Source organism: Barbatula barbatula, assembly GCF_947034865.1.
Source record: "Barbatula barbatula genome assembly, chromosome: 15".
Classification (NCBI taxonomy): domain Eukaryota; kingdom Metazoa; phylum Chordata; class Actinopteri; order Cypriniformes; family Nemacheilidae; genus Barbatula; species Barbatula barbatula.
The window spans coordinates 566,779-584,920 of NC_136778.1; the positions used below are offsets into that span (position 1 = coordinate 566,779).

General features: G+C 39.6%; 3 protein-coding genes across 4 annotated transcripts in view; all 3 read right to left on the minus strand.

The window, feature by feature from the left end:
* phactr1 (phosphatase and actin regulator 1) overlaps nt 1-6,341 on the minus strand; it is a 17,685-nt gene extending 11,344 nt beyond the window's left edge. The window contains exon 1 of one of the 2 annotated variants that reach the window (XM_079475597.1): nt 5,997-6,341. In XM_079475597.1, coding sequence (XP_079331723.1) covers nt 5,997-6,111 — 115 coding nt within the window. In that variant the 5' untranslated portion in view covers nt 6,112-6,341. The remainder of the gene's footprint in view (nt 1-5,996) is intronic. The other variant, XM_079475600.1, reaches the window with a different exon arrangement.
* On the minus strand, nt 6,131-13,721 carry gptl (glutamic--pyruvic transaminase-like; the record flags this gene model as incomplete). The annotated part of the gene is made up of 11 exons (XM_079474533.1): nt 6,131-6,389; nt 7,315-7,427; nt 7,899-8,048; nt 8,140-8,314; nt 8,922-9,058; nt 9,393-9,472; nt 9,915-10,152; nt 10,236-10,369; nt 10,961-11,069; nt 11,314-11,409; nt 13,632-13,721. The coding sequence occupies 11 exons, from the start codon at nt 13,719-13,721 to the stop codon at nt 6,131-6,133; spliced, it is 1,581 nt and encodes a 526-aa protein (XP_079330659.1).
* Nucleotides 13,722-13,943: 222 nt separating this feature from the next.
* LOC306904545 (uncharacterized protein) overlaps nt 13,944-18,142 on the minus strand; it is a gene marked incomplete at its 5' end in the record, with an annotated part of 7,610 nt that continues 3,411 nt past the window's right edge. The window contains 15 exon segments of the mRNA XM_079474534.1: nt 13,944-14,220; nt 14,649-14,765; nt 14,862-14,967; nt 15,892-15,993; nt 16,167-16,262; nt 16,336-16,431; nt 16,503-16,598; nt 16,766-16,858; nt 17,021-17,146; nt 17,248-17,322; nt 17,325-17,372; nt 17,461-17,583; nt 17,658-17,780; nt 17,873-17,995; nt 18,080-18,142. Coding sequence (XP_079330660.1) covers nt 14,151-14,220; nt 14,649-14,765; nt 14,862-14,967; nt 15,892-15,993; nt 16,167-16,262; nt 16,336-16,431; nt 16,503-16,598; nt 16,766-16,858; nt 17,021-17,146; nt 17,248-17,322; nt 17,325-17,372; nt 17,461-17,583; nt 17,658-17,780; nt 17,873-17,995; nt 18,080-18,142 — 1,457 coding nt within the window. The 3' untranslated portion in view covers nt 13,944-14,150.

An 18,142-nucleotide genomic window follows, 5' to 3' on the forward strand; every position in this document is an offset into this window, starting at 1 on the left:
CAATGTTCATGAAGTAAAATGGAGACTAGATAAAGTTTGCAAACCGGTAAAAGACACAAAACAAATCAATACTAAAATCTAAATCTATAATTTATTACTATTACTTCATATGTAACATTCTGATTAATTGATTTATTATTACATAAAGGAATTTATAGTCCGTATAATATTTGAGTAATATTTAGAGTTTCTTCATCATAAATGTGTGCTTTCTATGATAACCATGCTGTGTGTGTGTGTGTGTGTGTGTGTGTGTGTGTGTGTGTGTGTGTGTGTGTGTGTGTGTGTGTGTGTTTTTATGCATATGGGTGTGTATGAACCTGTGCGTGTGCGTGTGCGTGTGCGTGTGCGTGTGCGTGTGCGTGTGCGTGTGCGTGTGCGTGTGCGTGTGCGTGTGCGTGTGTGTGTGTTTTTATGCATATGGGTGTGTATGAACCTGTGTGTGCGCGTGTGCTTTCACTTTTTTTGTTTTGTTTTTACTTTGCTAACTTTAATGTTATGCTTACAGTAAATATATTTCATGTTTTATAACAATGAAAATTGTAAAAAGTGCTTTATAAATAAAGTTGAGTTTAGAGTTTAGTTAATATATACAGTATTGACCACTTCACAAGATGTAAACACTGATCCAGAACAACATTTTATTGTTTTTATTTCTTAAATCCAAACGATATTTGTTTAACATTTTAAATTGGTAAAAAATATTCTGTTGGTTGTATTTTGTTCAAACGTTTGAAACAGGAAGTTACACAGGAATAAACACACTCACTCACTCACTCGCTCGCTCGCTCGCACACTCACTCACTCACTCACTCACTCACTCACTCACTCACTCACTCACTCACTCACTCAGTTTGTCAATGAGACACTTTTACAAAAATGTATAATATATTAAATTATATAATTATTTTCTCAGATTAATCAGAATGTTTGGTCGATTGTTTGGTTCATGCAATTCATTAAAATATTGAGTTTGACCTATTTTAACTAATAAATAAAACAATTATTTCATCTTTTGAGTGAACTTGGAGGCAGCTGAATGGAGAAATCCATCAATAGTCAAACTGCTGCTGCTGTGTTATAAATACGGCAGGGCATTGACATACTCTTATAATTTATATAAACTTGAATCATTAAAATATTTTTTTAGTGTGGACATTTTTTGGGCATTATTCCCACTATTAGAATTCATCACGTACCAATAGACATTAGACCATTATAGTTTCCATTAAAACCAATTGAATTATCATAATCCATGACATTTTCTATGGGTTCTATTGTTTATTCAGTCGGGACATTTATGCAGGTACAGATGGAGCATTTTAAATGATAAACCTTTTGGGGGTCAGGAGAGAGTTTCTCCTCCCGCACTGCAAAACGCTCGCTCTGTGACTCTGGATGCATTTTAAATTCACAGTAAGGATTCACTCCAGTTACATTACACGTGCCTTTCAATAAACCGACTGCAGGTGGGTTCATGTGTGAAACAGGCGTGAGATGCACAAATCTCTCTATGGCAATCGTCCCAGACCTCTCTGCTAGCATTGGCAAGCTGCATGTTCTTATATTGTGTACTGCATTGCCTCTAGAAGGGTAGTCAGCGCTCCAACTGGTCAAACCACGTAATTGCGGGCCCTTAAATCACATGTGAAATCAAACGTCTACTCGATAACACAATTATTTGTCAACAATTTTTTAATGTTGAAGTTGTCAATAATGTCAACTAATCGTTGCAGCCCTAGATGCAAATAAAGTTTGAGTTGCTTCTAAATAAAGGGATAGTTCACCCAAAAATGTCTGTTTTCATTTCTGTGTTCTATTGAGAAGAATGTTAGGAACTGAGATTTCTGGGGCACCATTGATTACCATTGAAATATATAGTATACATTTATTGGTTATGTTAAAAGATATTTTGTTGTTGCGTTGATCAAAATAAACAGTTCTGAGGCACTTTAACTACCACGTTTATGACCACACCAGACATTATAAATATCTCTCTTTGTGTTCAACAGAACAAAGAAATGTATACAGGTTTGGAACAACTTGATGTAATTCATGACAGAATTAACCTTTTTGGGTGAACTTTCCCTTTAATTTGAATGTTTGAGGGAAATCATTACAGTTCTGTCTGCTTTAAAAACATTTCAAATCAACTATAGTCCTAACCCTAACCCAACTGCAGTCCAGGTGAGCGTCTGAAGAAACAATCTATAGCGACACCTCAGAAAAACCTTCGCAACCCATTCACGCCATCTGAGCATTATGTTTGGCACCAAGGATGTAAGGATTCACCGTGAGCCGGTTGAAAATCGATTATAATATGTGACAATTCAAATCGGTTGAGACGTTAAAAGAATCGCTCTTCATGTTTTGAACAGCAGGGGCCGCTGTTTTTTCTGCAAACTTGGTAAATGTGGATATGCTGATATTTCTTAAAAAAGTAAAAGTTAGGAAAAGCACAGACAAACTCTTAGTTTATTTATATTAAAGAGACTTTTGTATTATTCTTTTTTGTTATAAAACTGCAATTTAGTTATTTGACATCAAATAAGACAATATGCAACATTAGAGAAATAATAAAGGGCAGTTGTTCACTTTAAATTAGCCTCAATTCATTCTTTAAAAAAATTGTGAATAAAATCCCATGCTAAAATCTGAATCGCGAATCGTATAGTGAGATCATAATCGCCAATCGCATCGTATAGTCAGATCAGAATCGCCAATCGCATCGTATAGTGAGATCAGAATCGCCAATCGCATCGTAGTCAGATCAGAATCGCCAATCGCATCGTATAGTGAGATCAGAATCACCAATCACATCGTATAGTGAGATCAGAATCGGCAATCGCATCGTAGTCAGATCAGAATCGCCAATCGCATCGTATAGTGAGATCAGAATCACCAATCACATCGTATAGTGAGATCAGAATCGCCAATCGCATCGTAGTCAGATCAGAATCGCCAATCGCATCGTATAGTGAGATCAGAATCACCAATCGCATCGTATAGTGAGATCAGAATCGGCAATCGCATCGTAGTCAGATCAGAATCGCCAATCGCATCGTATAGTGAGATCAGAATCACCAATCACATCGTATAGTGAGATCAGAATCGCGAATCGTATAGTCAGATCAGAATCGCCAATCGCATCGTATAGTGAGATCAGAATCGCCAATCGCATCGTATAGTGAGATCAGAATCGCCAAACGCATCGTAGTCAGATCAGAATCGCCAATCGCATCGCGAGATCAGAATCGCGAATCGTATATTGAGATCAGAATCGTGAATCGCATCGTATAGTCAGATCAGAATCACCAATCGCAATCGCATCGTATAGTGAGATCAGAATCACCAATCGCATCGTATAGTGAGATCAGAATCGCCAATCGCAATCGCATCGTATAGTGAGATCAGAATCGCCAATCGCATCGTATAGTGAGATCAGAATCGCCAATCGCATCGTATAGTGAGATCAGAATCGCCAATCGCATCGTAGTCAGATCAGAATCGCCAATCGCATCACGAGATCAGAATCGCGAAACGTATAGTCAGATCAGAATCACCAATCGCATCGTATAGTGAGATCAGAATCGCCAATCGCATCGTAGTCAGATCAGAATCGCCAATCGCATCGCGAGATCAGAATCGCGAATCGTATAGTGAGATCAGAATCGTGAATCGCATCGTATAGTCAGATCAGAATCGCCAATCGCAATCGCATCGTATAGTGAGATCAGAATCGCCAATCGCATCGTAGTCAGATCAGAATCGCCAATCGCATCACGAGATCAGAATCGCGAAACGTATAGTGAGATCAGAATCGTGAATCGCATCGTATAGTCAGATCAGAATCACCAATCGCAATCACATCGTATAGTGAGATCAGAATCGCCAATCGCATCGTAGTCAGATCAGAATCGCCAATCGCATCACGAGATCAGAATCGCGAAACGTATAGTGAGATCAGAATCGTAAATCGCATCGTATAGTCAGATCAGAATCACCAATCGCAATCACATCGTATAGTCAGATCAGAATCACCAATCGCAATCACATCGTATAGTGAGATCAGAATCGCCAATCGCATCGTAGTCAGATCAGAATCGCGAATCGTATAGTGAGATCAGAATCGTGAATCGCATCGTAGTCAGATCAGAATCACAAATCGTATAGTCAGATCAGAATCACCAATCGCATCGTATAGTGAGATCAGAATCGCCAATCGCATCGTAGTCAGATCAGAATCGGCAATCGCATCGCGAGATCAGAATCGCAAATCGTATAGTCAGATCAGAACCGTGAATCGCATCGTATAGTGAGATCAGAATCGCCAATCGCATCGTATAGTGAGATCAGAATCGCCAATCGCATCGTATAGTGAGATCAGAATCACCAATCACATCGTATAGTGAGATCAGAATCGCCAATCGCATCGTATAGTGAGATCAGAATCACCAATCGCATCGTATAGTGAGATCAGAATCACCAATCACATCGTATAGTGAGATCAGAATCGGCAATCGCATCGTATAGTGAGATCAGAATCACCAATCACATCGTATAGTGAGATCAGAATCGCCAATCGCATCGTAGTCAGATCAGAATCACCAATCGCATCGTATAGTGAGATCAGAATCACCAATCACATCGTATAGTGAGATCAGAATCACCAATCGCAATCGCATCGTATAGTGAGATCAGAATCACCAATCGCAATCACATCGTATAGTGAGATCAGAATCGCCAATCGCATCGTAGTCAGATCAGAATCACCAATCGCAATCGCATCGTATAGTGAGATCAGAATCGCAATCGCATCGTATAGTGAGATCAGAATCGCCAATCGTATAGTGAGATCAGAATCGCCAATCGTATAGTGAGATCAGAATCGCAATCGCATCGTATAGTGAGATCAGAATCGCGAATCGTATAGTGAGATCAGAATCGCGAATCGTATAGTGAGATCAGAATCGCGAATCGCATCGTATAGTGAGATCAGAATCGCAATCGCATCGTATAGTGAGATCAGAATCGCGAATCGTATAGTGAGATCAGAATCGCCAATCGCATCGCGAGATCTGAATCGCGAATCGTATAGTGAGATCAGAATCGGCAATCGCATCGCGAGATCTGAATCGCGAATCGTATAGTGAGATCAGAATCGGCAATCGCATCGCGAGATCTGAATCGCGAATCGTATAGTGAGATCAGAATCGCCAATCGCATCGCGAGATCTGAATCGCGAATCGTATAGTGAGATCAGAATCGGCAATCGCATCGCGAGATCTGAATCGCGAATCGTATAGTGAGATCAGAATCGCCACGTTACATCCCTATTTGGCACAGATAAACATCACATCTTCTACACTCACAAAAAGCACAAATCTAGTTAACACAAAACCATTTCAACTCATGATCACGTCCTAATGCCTTTATCATTTGTTTTTTGATTCATTGCTATTCCAGAAATACACCAATACAATAATACGTCTTAACAGCACCCTAAGAGATCAAAAGTAAAAAAAAACGTAACCATAAAGACAAATAAAGATCTTGAAACAAATCTCATTTACACACAAGACGTGTAATCCTGCACCTTCTTTAACTGCCTTGTATTTTAAGAAGCTATAGAACTCATCATCAAACATCCACGTGTCTCAGTCACGTCTCACACAGCCAGGTCACATATGGATTACTCGACACGGTTTTTATCGAAGCTCAGACGTTCTTACATCGCTTGCGGTGTTTTATGGAAGACATAAGATGACGGTGAATGAATAATAAGAGCATTTAAATGTGATGATGATCACAGCTGCTGTCGTCATGAGATGAGCAGGACTCTCGTGAGAGCACACAACACAGATGATGCTGAACACATGACCTGAAACAAACATCTGCAAACACGCGCACACTGACATGTCACTCACAGTGGTATTAGCAATCTAAACTCTCTCTCTCTCTTATACACACACACACACACACACACACACGCTCACCTGTCTGTAGTGTGTAGGTCAGTCTTGTTTCGGTGAGGTACGGGGTGTCGCTCTTGGATCGGGCTCTTCTGATGGGCCGCCGGTCCGCATCCTCATCCTCGGGCGCTGCCGCCATCAGGACCGCGGGACCCCCGTTAGCGTTCACCGACACGCGCGAGGAACGGCGAGACGACCGACAGCACACGCGCACGACTCCAAACCACAGCGACGTTAACGCGCGGATGAACGGAAGCGTCCAGAACGCGCCGACCCGCGTTACTAACCGGGATGACGTGAATAATCTGGCACAGATGCGGTTGGATGTTTTTCGCCCTTCCCTCACGCCGCATCTGACAGATTACACGCGACAGATCTCGTGACAAATGTGTCGTGTCTACATCACTCATTGTGATTCTGGAGAAAAACATGCAAGAAATAATAACGTGCAGCCAGATCAATGATAAGATTGTTAAAGACACAACACCAGACAGCAACAGAGATGCTCTACTGGGGTTAATGGTTATAATGGGAACTATAATGGTGTCTGTGGGTCTCTGGTGAGTTCTGTTGGTTACCTGATGGATGGAAACCCATAGAACACCATCACATCTTCTACATTTAGATCTGGTTTTAATGGTGGATCATGATTGTGTTCTAAACAGAAAGAACTTTGATTTCATTAAGCTGATTTTTTTATTTAATGTTTGATCTGCCGTGTTAAAACAGTTTAATTCGTTTTGAATTAAGTGGATGTTTTCTACTTTCTTAAAATCAGAAGACCATTGTAAATATGCTCATGTGTATTTATTGAAGGCAACGTTCTTTGAAGAACACACACTTCTGCTATTGAACATCTCGTGTATTACACAATGAATATCTTATAACAGTGTGTAGTGTGTTTGTGACACGTGTGCGTTTCATCAAAATATTTTCTCCTTGAAATGTTCTGCTGCTGGTGTCATAAAAACTGGGACCAGGTCAGTTTTTTCAGTGTCTTTGAGGAACCGAAGATGGAAAGTTTGAAGGCGACACAGAAAATCTTCCAGATCATCTGATGACATCATCACACACAGCCTGTAATACACAATGATGGGGCTTGAGTGTGTTCTTTCTTAAAAATCAAGGTTCTTCACAGCAATGCCATGCATCTTATGAAAGGTGCTTTAAAAGAACCCTTCAGTCAAAAGTTCTTCAAAGAACCGTCTCTTTCTTACCTCTTCATTATCTGAAGAACCTTTTTTTCACCATAACAAACAGGTTCTTTATGGCATCAAATAACTTTTTGAAGTACCTGTGTGTGTTTGTGTGTGTGTGTGTGTGTGTGTGTGTGTGTGTGTACCTGAGGTAAAAGCAGGTGTGTGAGTCTGTGTGATCTTCATTCTTGCATTCATTCAAGCCGACACACACCCCCTGATCCTCCAGCAGTCCCCTGCAGTAACACAACCCTGCACTCTACACACACACACACACGTTGTTTACGTTCTTGGTGACACCTTTATGAAGCATTTATAAATGTGTTCATAAATGATTTATACGTTTTACAAATGCATTATAAAGCAGTTATGACTACATGAATAAGAAGGAGGATTCTAATGAAATATCTGTCAAATAGTGTTCAGGTGTAAAAATAACAACACAACACCCTTCAGTGTCCAGTCTGACAGACGATATTACAAATAACATCAAGATAATAATCAATCTGCTAAATAAATAATGAATAAATACATTTATTAAGCATTTATAACATGTGAGTTAAACATGGCTCACTCCCTCTTTTTATTCATGAGGTTAAAACTGACTTATTAATCATTAATGAACACATTTATAAATGCTTTATAAAGGGTACCCTAATGTAAAGTGTTACCACATTCTCTATACATATTCTGGTATCATGGCTGTAAGTGTGTGTGTGTGTGTGTGTACCTGTGTGTGTGCAGTGTGCGGTAGACTCAGGTGAGGGTAAATGTAGATTCCGCTCTGAACAGATGAGCAGGTGAATCCTGACAGATCATTCATGAAGTTCACAGCTCTGGACATGTTTGACCTCAGAGTGCTCATTCTGGACAACACCTCCTGAACACACACAAAACACAAATACACAACTCCTGTGCTTTCAACAATTCTTCAGTCTGAGATCTGTGTGTTGGTGTGTGGTGTGATGTACCTGTATGTATAAATCATAGGAGGCGTCTCCTGGCCGGGGCGGATCGACCATGACATCAAGAGCGATCTGACCGCTCACAGGTGTGTTTATATCACCCGTCAGAACTACTTCAGTGTACAACAGTAACGCTTCATCCACATTCACCAACTCCATGTAGCCCGCTCTTAAACCACACCTACATCACGCACGCACACACACATGTTTAACCTGCAGTGTATTTACCCATTAGACTATGCATTGGTCTTTTATAACATGACCTTAAATGAAGATCATTATTAATACTGAATTAGAAAAGCATCATTATTTATAATCATTTTTATCAGTGTAAGTCCGTTATAAAGAAAGATTGGTAACACTTTATATTAAGTTACCCTTTAAGAAGCATTTATAAATGTGTTCATTGATGATTAATAAGTCATTTACAAATGCATTATAATGCAGTTATAACCGCATGAATAAAAAGGGGGATTCAAACGTAATATCTGTCAAATAGTGAGCAGGTGTAAGAAAAACAACACAACACCCTTCAGTGTCCAGTCTGACGGACTATATTACAAACAGCAACAAGATAATAATCAAACTGCTTTCCAGTCAAATAAATGATGAATAAATACATTTATTAAGCATTTATAACATGTTAGTTAAACATGGCTCACTCCCTCTTTTATTCATGCAGTTATAACTGCTTTATAATGCATTTTTAAATGACTTATTTATCATTAATGAACACATTGATAAATGCTTCATAAAGGTTCACGTAAAGATTGATACGAATAACATACTCTCCCATAATGCCGTTGGACAGTGAATGGAATGAGGTCATTTGTACTCTATCATGATATGGGTCGCCCATCTCCACAAGAACCCTTTTATACGACACAAACTCTTGATCTTTTACCAAAAGTGTATTCTGATAAATCTGCAAAACAAATAAAGACACAGAGAGATTAAAATCAATGTTATAATATTCATGCATTACAATAGACCACTTCAGAAGACGTAAGCGATCCACACCTGGTCCAGAACTTCCAAATGTTTGAACAAAATAAAAACAAACAGAACATTTACAACTGAATCACATTGTTGATATCTTTGAGATGTAATGATATATGCTCGATTTAAAAATCAATTAAATGAATGAAAATTGAACCAGAAGAGCTTCTGTTTACATCTTGCGATCTGGTCTGTACCACAATTGTGTGGTTTCATTAAATAGGCAAAAACAAAACATGATGAGATTATGAAACACTTTCCTCGTCCACCAGTAAAAACAGGTTTTCTTCAGCGGCGAAGCGGATCACAGTCTCAATGGATTCTCTGCTCTGAATGTGTCCTGTTATAAAACACAAACGCTTCTGTAATATCACACAAGCTACAGTAGATCTTACTGCACTTTATGCTAATTATTCTATTTCTATTTTTATATGAAGAGTAATCATGACGTGACATCAAAGTTAAAAACAAACACGCATGGGATCTCTTTAACATCTCAATTCTTTCACATAGATATCAATGAGATTAAATGAAGAACTTCAGTTTTTTGTCTCATGTGCATCTCAGATTTTTCTCTTGAGAAAAGAGTCGGAAATGTGTCTGTCAGAGTTTGAGAAGAGATGTCACACTGAGCTAAGATTTGTCTCGACTATATTGAAGATCTCAATAAGAATATCTCATCACATTTACTAAAATCCAGATGATTTGACCTCAACAATCTACATTCATTCACACCTCCAGACCCTTCATGTCCTTCTCTTTTTATTTCTCTATAACTCTACCTGTAGGGTTGCCGGGGTTACTGATATAAATTGCTCGTGGACAGCAGTGCTTTCTAGAGGTCTGGATGACTCGTTGTAGCTCCGCCCTCTCCAGGCTCCACCCATCCTGTTCTTGCAGTCTATAGGGCAGCGGCACTAAGCCCACCCTCTCTAGTATGCGGGTGAGGGTGTGAGGGGCGGGGTCTGGGATCAAAACTGCACTCCGTCCCTCTGATTGACACAATATTGTCATCACACTCTGATGATGAAATCAAGGACACGTTTGTAGTGGTTAGAATCAAGTTTTGACATAAATGATGAATAAATTATTCTGGAACGCACCATTAAACCTCTCTGAGATCCACAGGTGATGAAGATGTGCTCGGGACTGGACGGGATGCCACCGTCCCGCAGAGAAAGAAACTTCGCCACGTTGTTTCTCACATACGCGAGTCCACTCGAGTCAGTGTATGATCCTGATCGATCAGGTGACCAGAGAGTCGATCAATAATCAATGAGATTGAAAAAAGAATTTAAGCCTCTTAAAGTCAGCATGAAATGTAAAATCATCATTCTATTGATTTTACACAGTGTTGCAGTATTTGTTATATATTATTTATCCGTGCACATCATTATTATTTTAAAAATATATTTGCACTTGTAATCTTTAATCAAAAATGATAAGCTCCTCCCCCATCTAAATGACTGCTCTTCTCTTCTGGTCACACAGGGGGGCGGGGCTCCAATGCAAATTGGCTTACAAATCTGACTACATTTTATTGGAAAAGCCCAACTTTCAACGATCCAATCAGATCTCTATGAATGAAATCAAGTCCCGCCCTACATTGTTTATCATTTCAGAAGTTCTGAATGTTCTGAATGTGGCTTTAATGTCATCCGATGTGGGATCTTGCAGTGCCGCATCATGTCGAACTAGCCTGTTGTTTCACGCAGGTATACGTCACAATACCGTTTCATGCCGCATGTTATAAACGTTTTTTTAATCACAATATTTAACCCTTAAAACATGACATGTAGATGTTCTCGATGGTTCTGGAGGATCTCACCGATGCTGTTTCCATCACACTGACTGAGCAGCGTTTGTGCTCTCGACTGAACGTCAGGAGGAAAATCATCACCGTCCAGAAGACTGGGATACAAACATCCAGCGATCACCTGACAGACACAAAGAAGAGACACAAACACTATAAATGAAGTCAACATGATTCCCCTACTGACATTCAATATCCAGAAATCAACATGTATCCCTTTAACACTTCAAATCTACTAACGGCTAATCTCTCAGTTAACATTAACTAACAGCAAATGTTATTTTGCTAGCAGAAAGTTATAACTTACAACGGAAATAAAATCCAGAACAATTTGTAAAACACAAATGAAGAACTCATGATGACAGAACCTGTCTGATGAAGGTGATGGGCTTCACTCCAGCGCTGTGAATGTCACCAGAACTCACATCCAGAACTTTATTAAACAACCGGCTCACGCTCAGACCCTGAAAATCAAGACGTGAGACCTCCACGGTTTTAAAAAGCATATTATAATTCACTGTAAAAAGTACAACTAAGGTAATAAAGTAACTTCAACAAAGTAATGTTTTGTAAAAGAAGAAAAAAAAGAGTAAAAAAACTTTATAAGAGTTCTCTGAAGAAAATGAGTCTAAATGCGTCACCAACAAAGATTCTTTTGTACTCAGATATCTAAGTGATCGTCCAAAGCCAACTTTCCAAACTGTGTAATCTCAAAAAATATTCTAGTGTTTGAAAGTTCCCAGCATGCATTAAAATGATTCAAATGATTGTTATTTTGGTGTTTGCTGGCTATATTTGTTGTTTTTGTTGTCATTATAAGTTACCTTTAGTATGTAGAGTTGCTTTTTTAAGCATATGATGGTGTTAACATGATTGAAGCTCATGTGCTCAGTGTTGAGGTTTAAAGTAAATGACACAATGACGTCAATTGACACAAACATCTTAAGCAAAACTTAAATAGAGTGAGTATATAATAATAGAATCATTCTATATTAACGTTATATAAAACATCGTCTATTGAGTTGGGTCCATAATTGAGTGAACTCAGAAATGTGATTGTTGCATATTTATTTAAAGTTGTTTTCAATTGATAGTCATGTGACATTACTGGAATACTTCACCAAAAGTTGAGTAAACTCAAAAAGCTGAGCAGCGAGTTGCCTTAAAATTTTAAGTTAAGTCCACTTTTAATTTTAACAGTGTTGTATTATGTTTCATATATGATGTTTGTATTATGTTTCATTAAGAAATTTCATATTTGTTCAGTCTATAATCACAACTGTATCTCCCCCTGGACACATGTTAATGAAGACTTTGAACAAGTCTCCTCTCGGATGTTTCGTTGTGAGAAAAAGACCTCACACTCTTTAAAATAAAGGTGCTTAAAAGGTTCTTCACTGCGATGTCATAGAAGTCCATTTAGTCAAAGGTCCTTTAAAGAACCATCTCATTCTTTACCTTTTAATCTGAAGAACATTTTTTCGCCACAAAGAACCTTTTGTGAGACAGGAAGGTTCCTTGGATGTCAAAGGTTCTCTATGGCATTGTGAAGCACCTTCATTTGTAAGAGTGCAGTGATCTCTTGTAGAGTTTCAGAAACAGCTGTAGAACATGAGAGTGTCAGGCATAAAAATCATTTACTGACGGATAGTTCATTTATCAGCTTCAGCTATTTCAAAGTGTACTTTGAACCCGTGAGAATAACACTGTAAAATAAAACTGAGAATCAAATAATATAATGAACACACGGCACATGTGTGACTTTATTAATGACAGTCTGAATGTTCTGATTTAATGTTATTCATACATCTATCTCAATATGTCATATACCATATTATTACGCAACATTTGCAGAGTCGTTATTCCCAGATAACAACCTCTCAAAACTAATAACACACGGTTACCCGGATGCATCAAATTGTTGTTTTTTGACAAATGAAATAAATTGTGTTTGTATATTTTTGTATGTCTTTTAATAACATATATGACATTATATTTACAAATGATTAAACGGAATTGCCTGTTTGTGATGTTTGAACGTCATTTCTCACCAAAAGTAAACGTCTTTTCCTCACAGAAGTTCTGCATTCGGTTAAAATGAGCTAATCAAATATTTCTGATTCACATTTCATGTCCAGTGTTTCCTCATGTGGTCAGTAGTCGTGTTATACGAGGGATAATGTTCAAGCAGCCGTCTGTTATCATGAAATAAACCCCTTCAGTGAGACACAAGACCCTCCGCTTCACATCCTGATCGCACTGAAGTGGATTATTCTGACATAACAACCGGCTCTCTGTACATTATCTCTTACATAACAATACTGTAAATCTTATATTTCATTCTAACAATAGGTCATTGATAGTTGAAAGGAGTAATAAATTCAGCATTCTCTTTTCATGCGTGACATAAAAATGTAAAACTGTAAACATTGTCATCTTTCTAAAGTCCCAGTTTAATCTCAGCGCTTGACGTAACCTTAGACGGCACAATAAAATCTAATACCTTAACACATTTGAAAATCTTTTCCCCCTTCATGTCAGTACTTTATAATAAAACATTACACTGGAAATTACCGTCTATAAATGTCTACGTATATAATTGTATATGATGAACAGGATTTCACACTGTAGAAGTTTTGACAATATTTTATTGTTATAATTTTCTATGCCAGTTCGTGCGTGTCACCTGTTTGAGCTGGTGTGTGATGGTTTCAGCCAGCTCGTGTAGTTCTTCATCAGGTGACGGTTGTCTGGTCGTCTTCCTCACAGCAGACATGATTCTTATTCTGTGTCCTGAGATCACATACACACACATACACTTGTGTTCTCTCTCCTCACTGCTGACATCACCGCTTTACCTCATTCAGTGTGGACTCTGAGTTCAACCAGAATGAATGACAGAACACAGAATCATGGTACATTAACAGCATTTTCAAAAGCAAAAAACAAATAAGCAGAGATCTTATGTTAGTTTTCAAAAACAAGATGAAAGACAACTACCAAAAACATATTTTTATTCGTTTTATAAAAAAACACTTTGCATACACAATGTGCAAAATCAACAATACACAATCATAAACCATTCAAACAGAATAACTATTAAACACATTTTTTTAAATGTGTGTGTGTGTGCACTAAAGAATTGATGCAAAGTACGCAGAAACAGTGTTAGTCTGCGTGTGTTTTGTGTGTCGTGTCCTGTTCTTCATCTGTCTGCACACTGGATCTTGTAGCCCACCCTGTACGCCTGCAGATACACGCGTGCCTGATTTATCCTATAAACAAAAAAACATCCAGCATGACGTGTGTGCACATTCAGAATATGAGGAACTAATAGTGAAGTATACAAGTGATGAACAAGTTCAGTGTTCCTGTGTCTCGGTGGTAGAGCATTGCGTTTGCAGTGCAAAAGGGTCATGGGTTCGACACCCAGGGAATGCACAAACTAATAAAAACATATAGCGTTAGCAGCCGAACGTAACCAAACAGATCTCATCGCCCATTGACTGCCATAGTATTTATTTTCCCTCCTATGTCAGTAAATGGGGGTGAGATCGGTTTGCTTACTGACATTCTTACAAATATCTTTCTCTGAGTTCATCAATTTATACAATCTGAGGGTGAGTAAATGATGACAGAATTTTTGGGTGAACCGTCCCTTTTTATTAAAATGACCTTGACGTGTTTTTGTGTGGTTTGTTACCTGTATTTAGTGCAGAGTTGGACACCGAGGGGTCCGCAGCGGTCCACAAAGCTCTCTCTGAAGCCTTTACGCACCGCACGAGCCATACTAACCACCACAGTCACCACAGGACACGTGCTGAATGACACGATGACAGAGTGTCACCACATGTTTAGTGAATTAGGATCACACGTCACTTCCTGTCTGTGTGCGTGCGTGTGTGTGTTTCCTTACAGTTTCTCACATCGTAAGCCGCTGGTTCCCTTCGAGCAAACACAGGTGTTGTGAGGACCACAGGAGGCTCCGTGATGGCAGGGCGGGACACATGGTGTGATGACAGCTACACACACACACACACACACTTGTTTATATACATATCATCATACATCATCATACATACCTAACCCTAACTGATTTACAATAATAAAATATATTGTCATGAAGAATTAATTATGTAATGAGACATGACAACATGAAAAATCAATTGTGATGTCACTGTGATTTAGTGATGTAATGGTGAACAAATGATTAATAAATGGAGTCATGGTCAATGACTACGTTTACACGCGCACCATAATGCGATTATTTACAATTATCAGAGTAATGACTTAATCTCAGTAACATGTTTACAGGACATGAGAACACATGAAAGTTTTATTAGTCAGATTATTTGCTATAATACAGAGTACAAACGATGCTCTCGAGTACAACAGGTGTTTTTTTACTGGCTATCGTTTTAATATATTTACATTAAATGCTAAACGCCTTCATAAATGCCATTATCATTATTGCCATTAAAATCGCTGTACGCCACATATGTTACTGCAATTATGATCTTAATCGCATTATTTAGACGTCATAAATACTCATTATGGTTGGCTGCAATGTTTTATGCGCAGTTAGCCAGAGGGCGCTCTCACAGAATCTCCAACACTTATAGAAAGAGTACCACACGTATAAACAGGATATCTGCATTAGGCATTCATGATAATAAAGTATATTTATTATGATGATGTTTGATGGGTGTTTTAAGCGACTCAAATGCGCAGAGCTTTCAGATGGAGCAGTATTTCACACTTATCACAGAGCCGTACTTTACAAACAAGCTGCGCATAAAACATAATCCCAGCCTTTACGATTTCACATCGATTCAATCACGATATAAATGGGAATCGCGATAAATCGTGCAGGTCTAATGTCATGAATGCCATAGGGAACATGACCACATGAAACTCTAATGTAGTGATGTCATTCAGTCACGTGCCTGTCTCACAGAGGTGTCCTGTGAATCCGTCCACACACTGGCATCTGTTCAGGCCAACACACACTCCACCGTTCTTACATGACGGCACACATCTGACGGGTTCTGAGGAAGAAAACACAAAAATGTGCCTGTGTGGCAAGTTTAGCTAAACATGACATGAAAAGAGAAATGGTTCATAACAAGATGAAATGATATGTTTGTTTACTTTTGTGTGCTCATGTACCGTCATCGCACCTGTGTTAAATCAATGGTACGTTTTGTGTTTGTGTGCTCACCTATCTGACAGCGAGCGCCTTCCCAACCGTCCAAACAGCTGCAGGTGTTGATGTCCACACACCTGCCACCATTAACACAGGGAGGAGAGCAGAGAGCTACACACAAACACACACGGGTGTGAGATCCTCATTCACAGAAATAATGTGACACACACACACACACACTCACGAACGAGACACTGAGGTCCGGTGTAGTCTGAGGGACACTGACAGGCGTTTGGAGCGACACATCGTCCACCATTACCACACGGCAGATCACACACCGCTGAGAAAAACACACAACAAGATTAAATCAATGTCACACTGCGTGTGTGTGTGTATGTACGGTCTGGTCACCTGTGTGGCAGCCGTCACCCGTCCAGCCTTGGGGACACAAGCAGATGTTCCACCTCATACATGAACCTCCATGAGCGCAGGGGGGAGAACACATGGCTGTATAACACACATACACAACATTATTTAACTGAATGAGGACACTGCCAGGACTTCCACAGCATTGATGTCCAGTTTATTAACACACAACTGAATATCAGATCATGATATTACAAGATTCAAATCATAAGATTTAAAATCCATCTGAAACAAACACGTCACTTTACCTGAGCATCCCGGCCCAGGGTAACCGGGCGGACAGTCACATGTGTTTGGAGAGACACACACTCCTGAATTCTGACAGGCAGGATCACACAACGCTGGAAACAATGAAGACAGCGAGAGAAACATAATGGAACAAAAAATAGATTTCCTATATTTCTGTCTGTATGTATGAATCAATGTGTACGAATCAGTGAGTGTATATAAATCTGTGTGCGTGTTTGTAAAAGAGTGTGTATGTAATGGTATCTGGGACTCACGTTGGCATTTCGTGGGCTCATCTTTACGCAACTCAAACCCTGAGTGACAGCCACAGGTAAAAGCCCCTTCGTCATTCACACACACCTGTTCACATCCTCCATTAAAACCCAAACACTCATCCACATCTGCAGAGAACAGACAAAGACGATACCGTAATCGCACCTGAATGTTTCAGGCCTGTGACACACAACTGCACATCTGTAACTCAGTTCCTTGTGTGTTTTACCGACGCAGGATCTTTGGTCCGAGCTCAAGTCCCATCCTGCTTTGCAGCTGCACTGAACATGGCCGCCTGAGCCAGTGAGCAGATATGATCACATCCACCGTTCCTCAGAGCACACGAGGTCACATCTGACCACGACAAAACACGCACATGTCTCATACACACCATTAACTCAACATCACACCCTATTCACACACAGTATGAAAAACTACGTACTGACACATGCGGTGTTGCGGTGGTCCAGAAGCAGAGGAGAAGGACAGTGACACGCGTGTCCTCCGGGGGTATTTGTGCACTCATGAGAACAGCCTCCGTTCTGTAGTTTACACTCGTCGATGTCTAACACACACACATTGAATTTCCACTGTGACCTCGAACACTGACTGTTTAATGTCAATGTCACACACACTCACCCACACAGCTGTGTCCATCTATGTGTAGCTGGTATCCATGGCGACAGGAGCACAGGAATGATCCACGCGTGTTCGTACAGAACTGTTCACATGTGTCATTATTGCGCGCACACTCGTCCACGTCTGTGAAAAGTGAAAGATTCTCAAGGTGACATTACATCATTGTTGAGTGCTGTGTGTGTGAGGTCAGTAGTGTATTTGACATGTTTGTTTACCTGTACAGTTGTGTAGGTCATGTGTAAGTGTGTATCCTGTAGTACATTGGCAGCTGTATGTTCCCAATTCATTTGTGCAGTTGTGTTCACAGAGTCCATTATCCTGAGCACACTCGTCTACATCTAAACATGCAAACACACACAACACATGTGAACACAAAACAAACACATCATGTACTGTCATAAGAGCATCACTGTGTTTCTGACCGTAGCAGGCGTGTCCGTCTCCGCTGTATCCCTGATGACACTGACAGAAATATGAGCCGATGA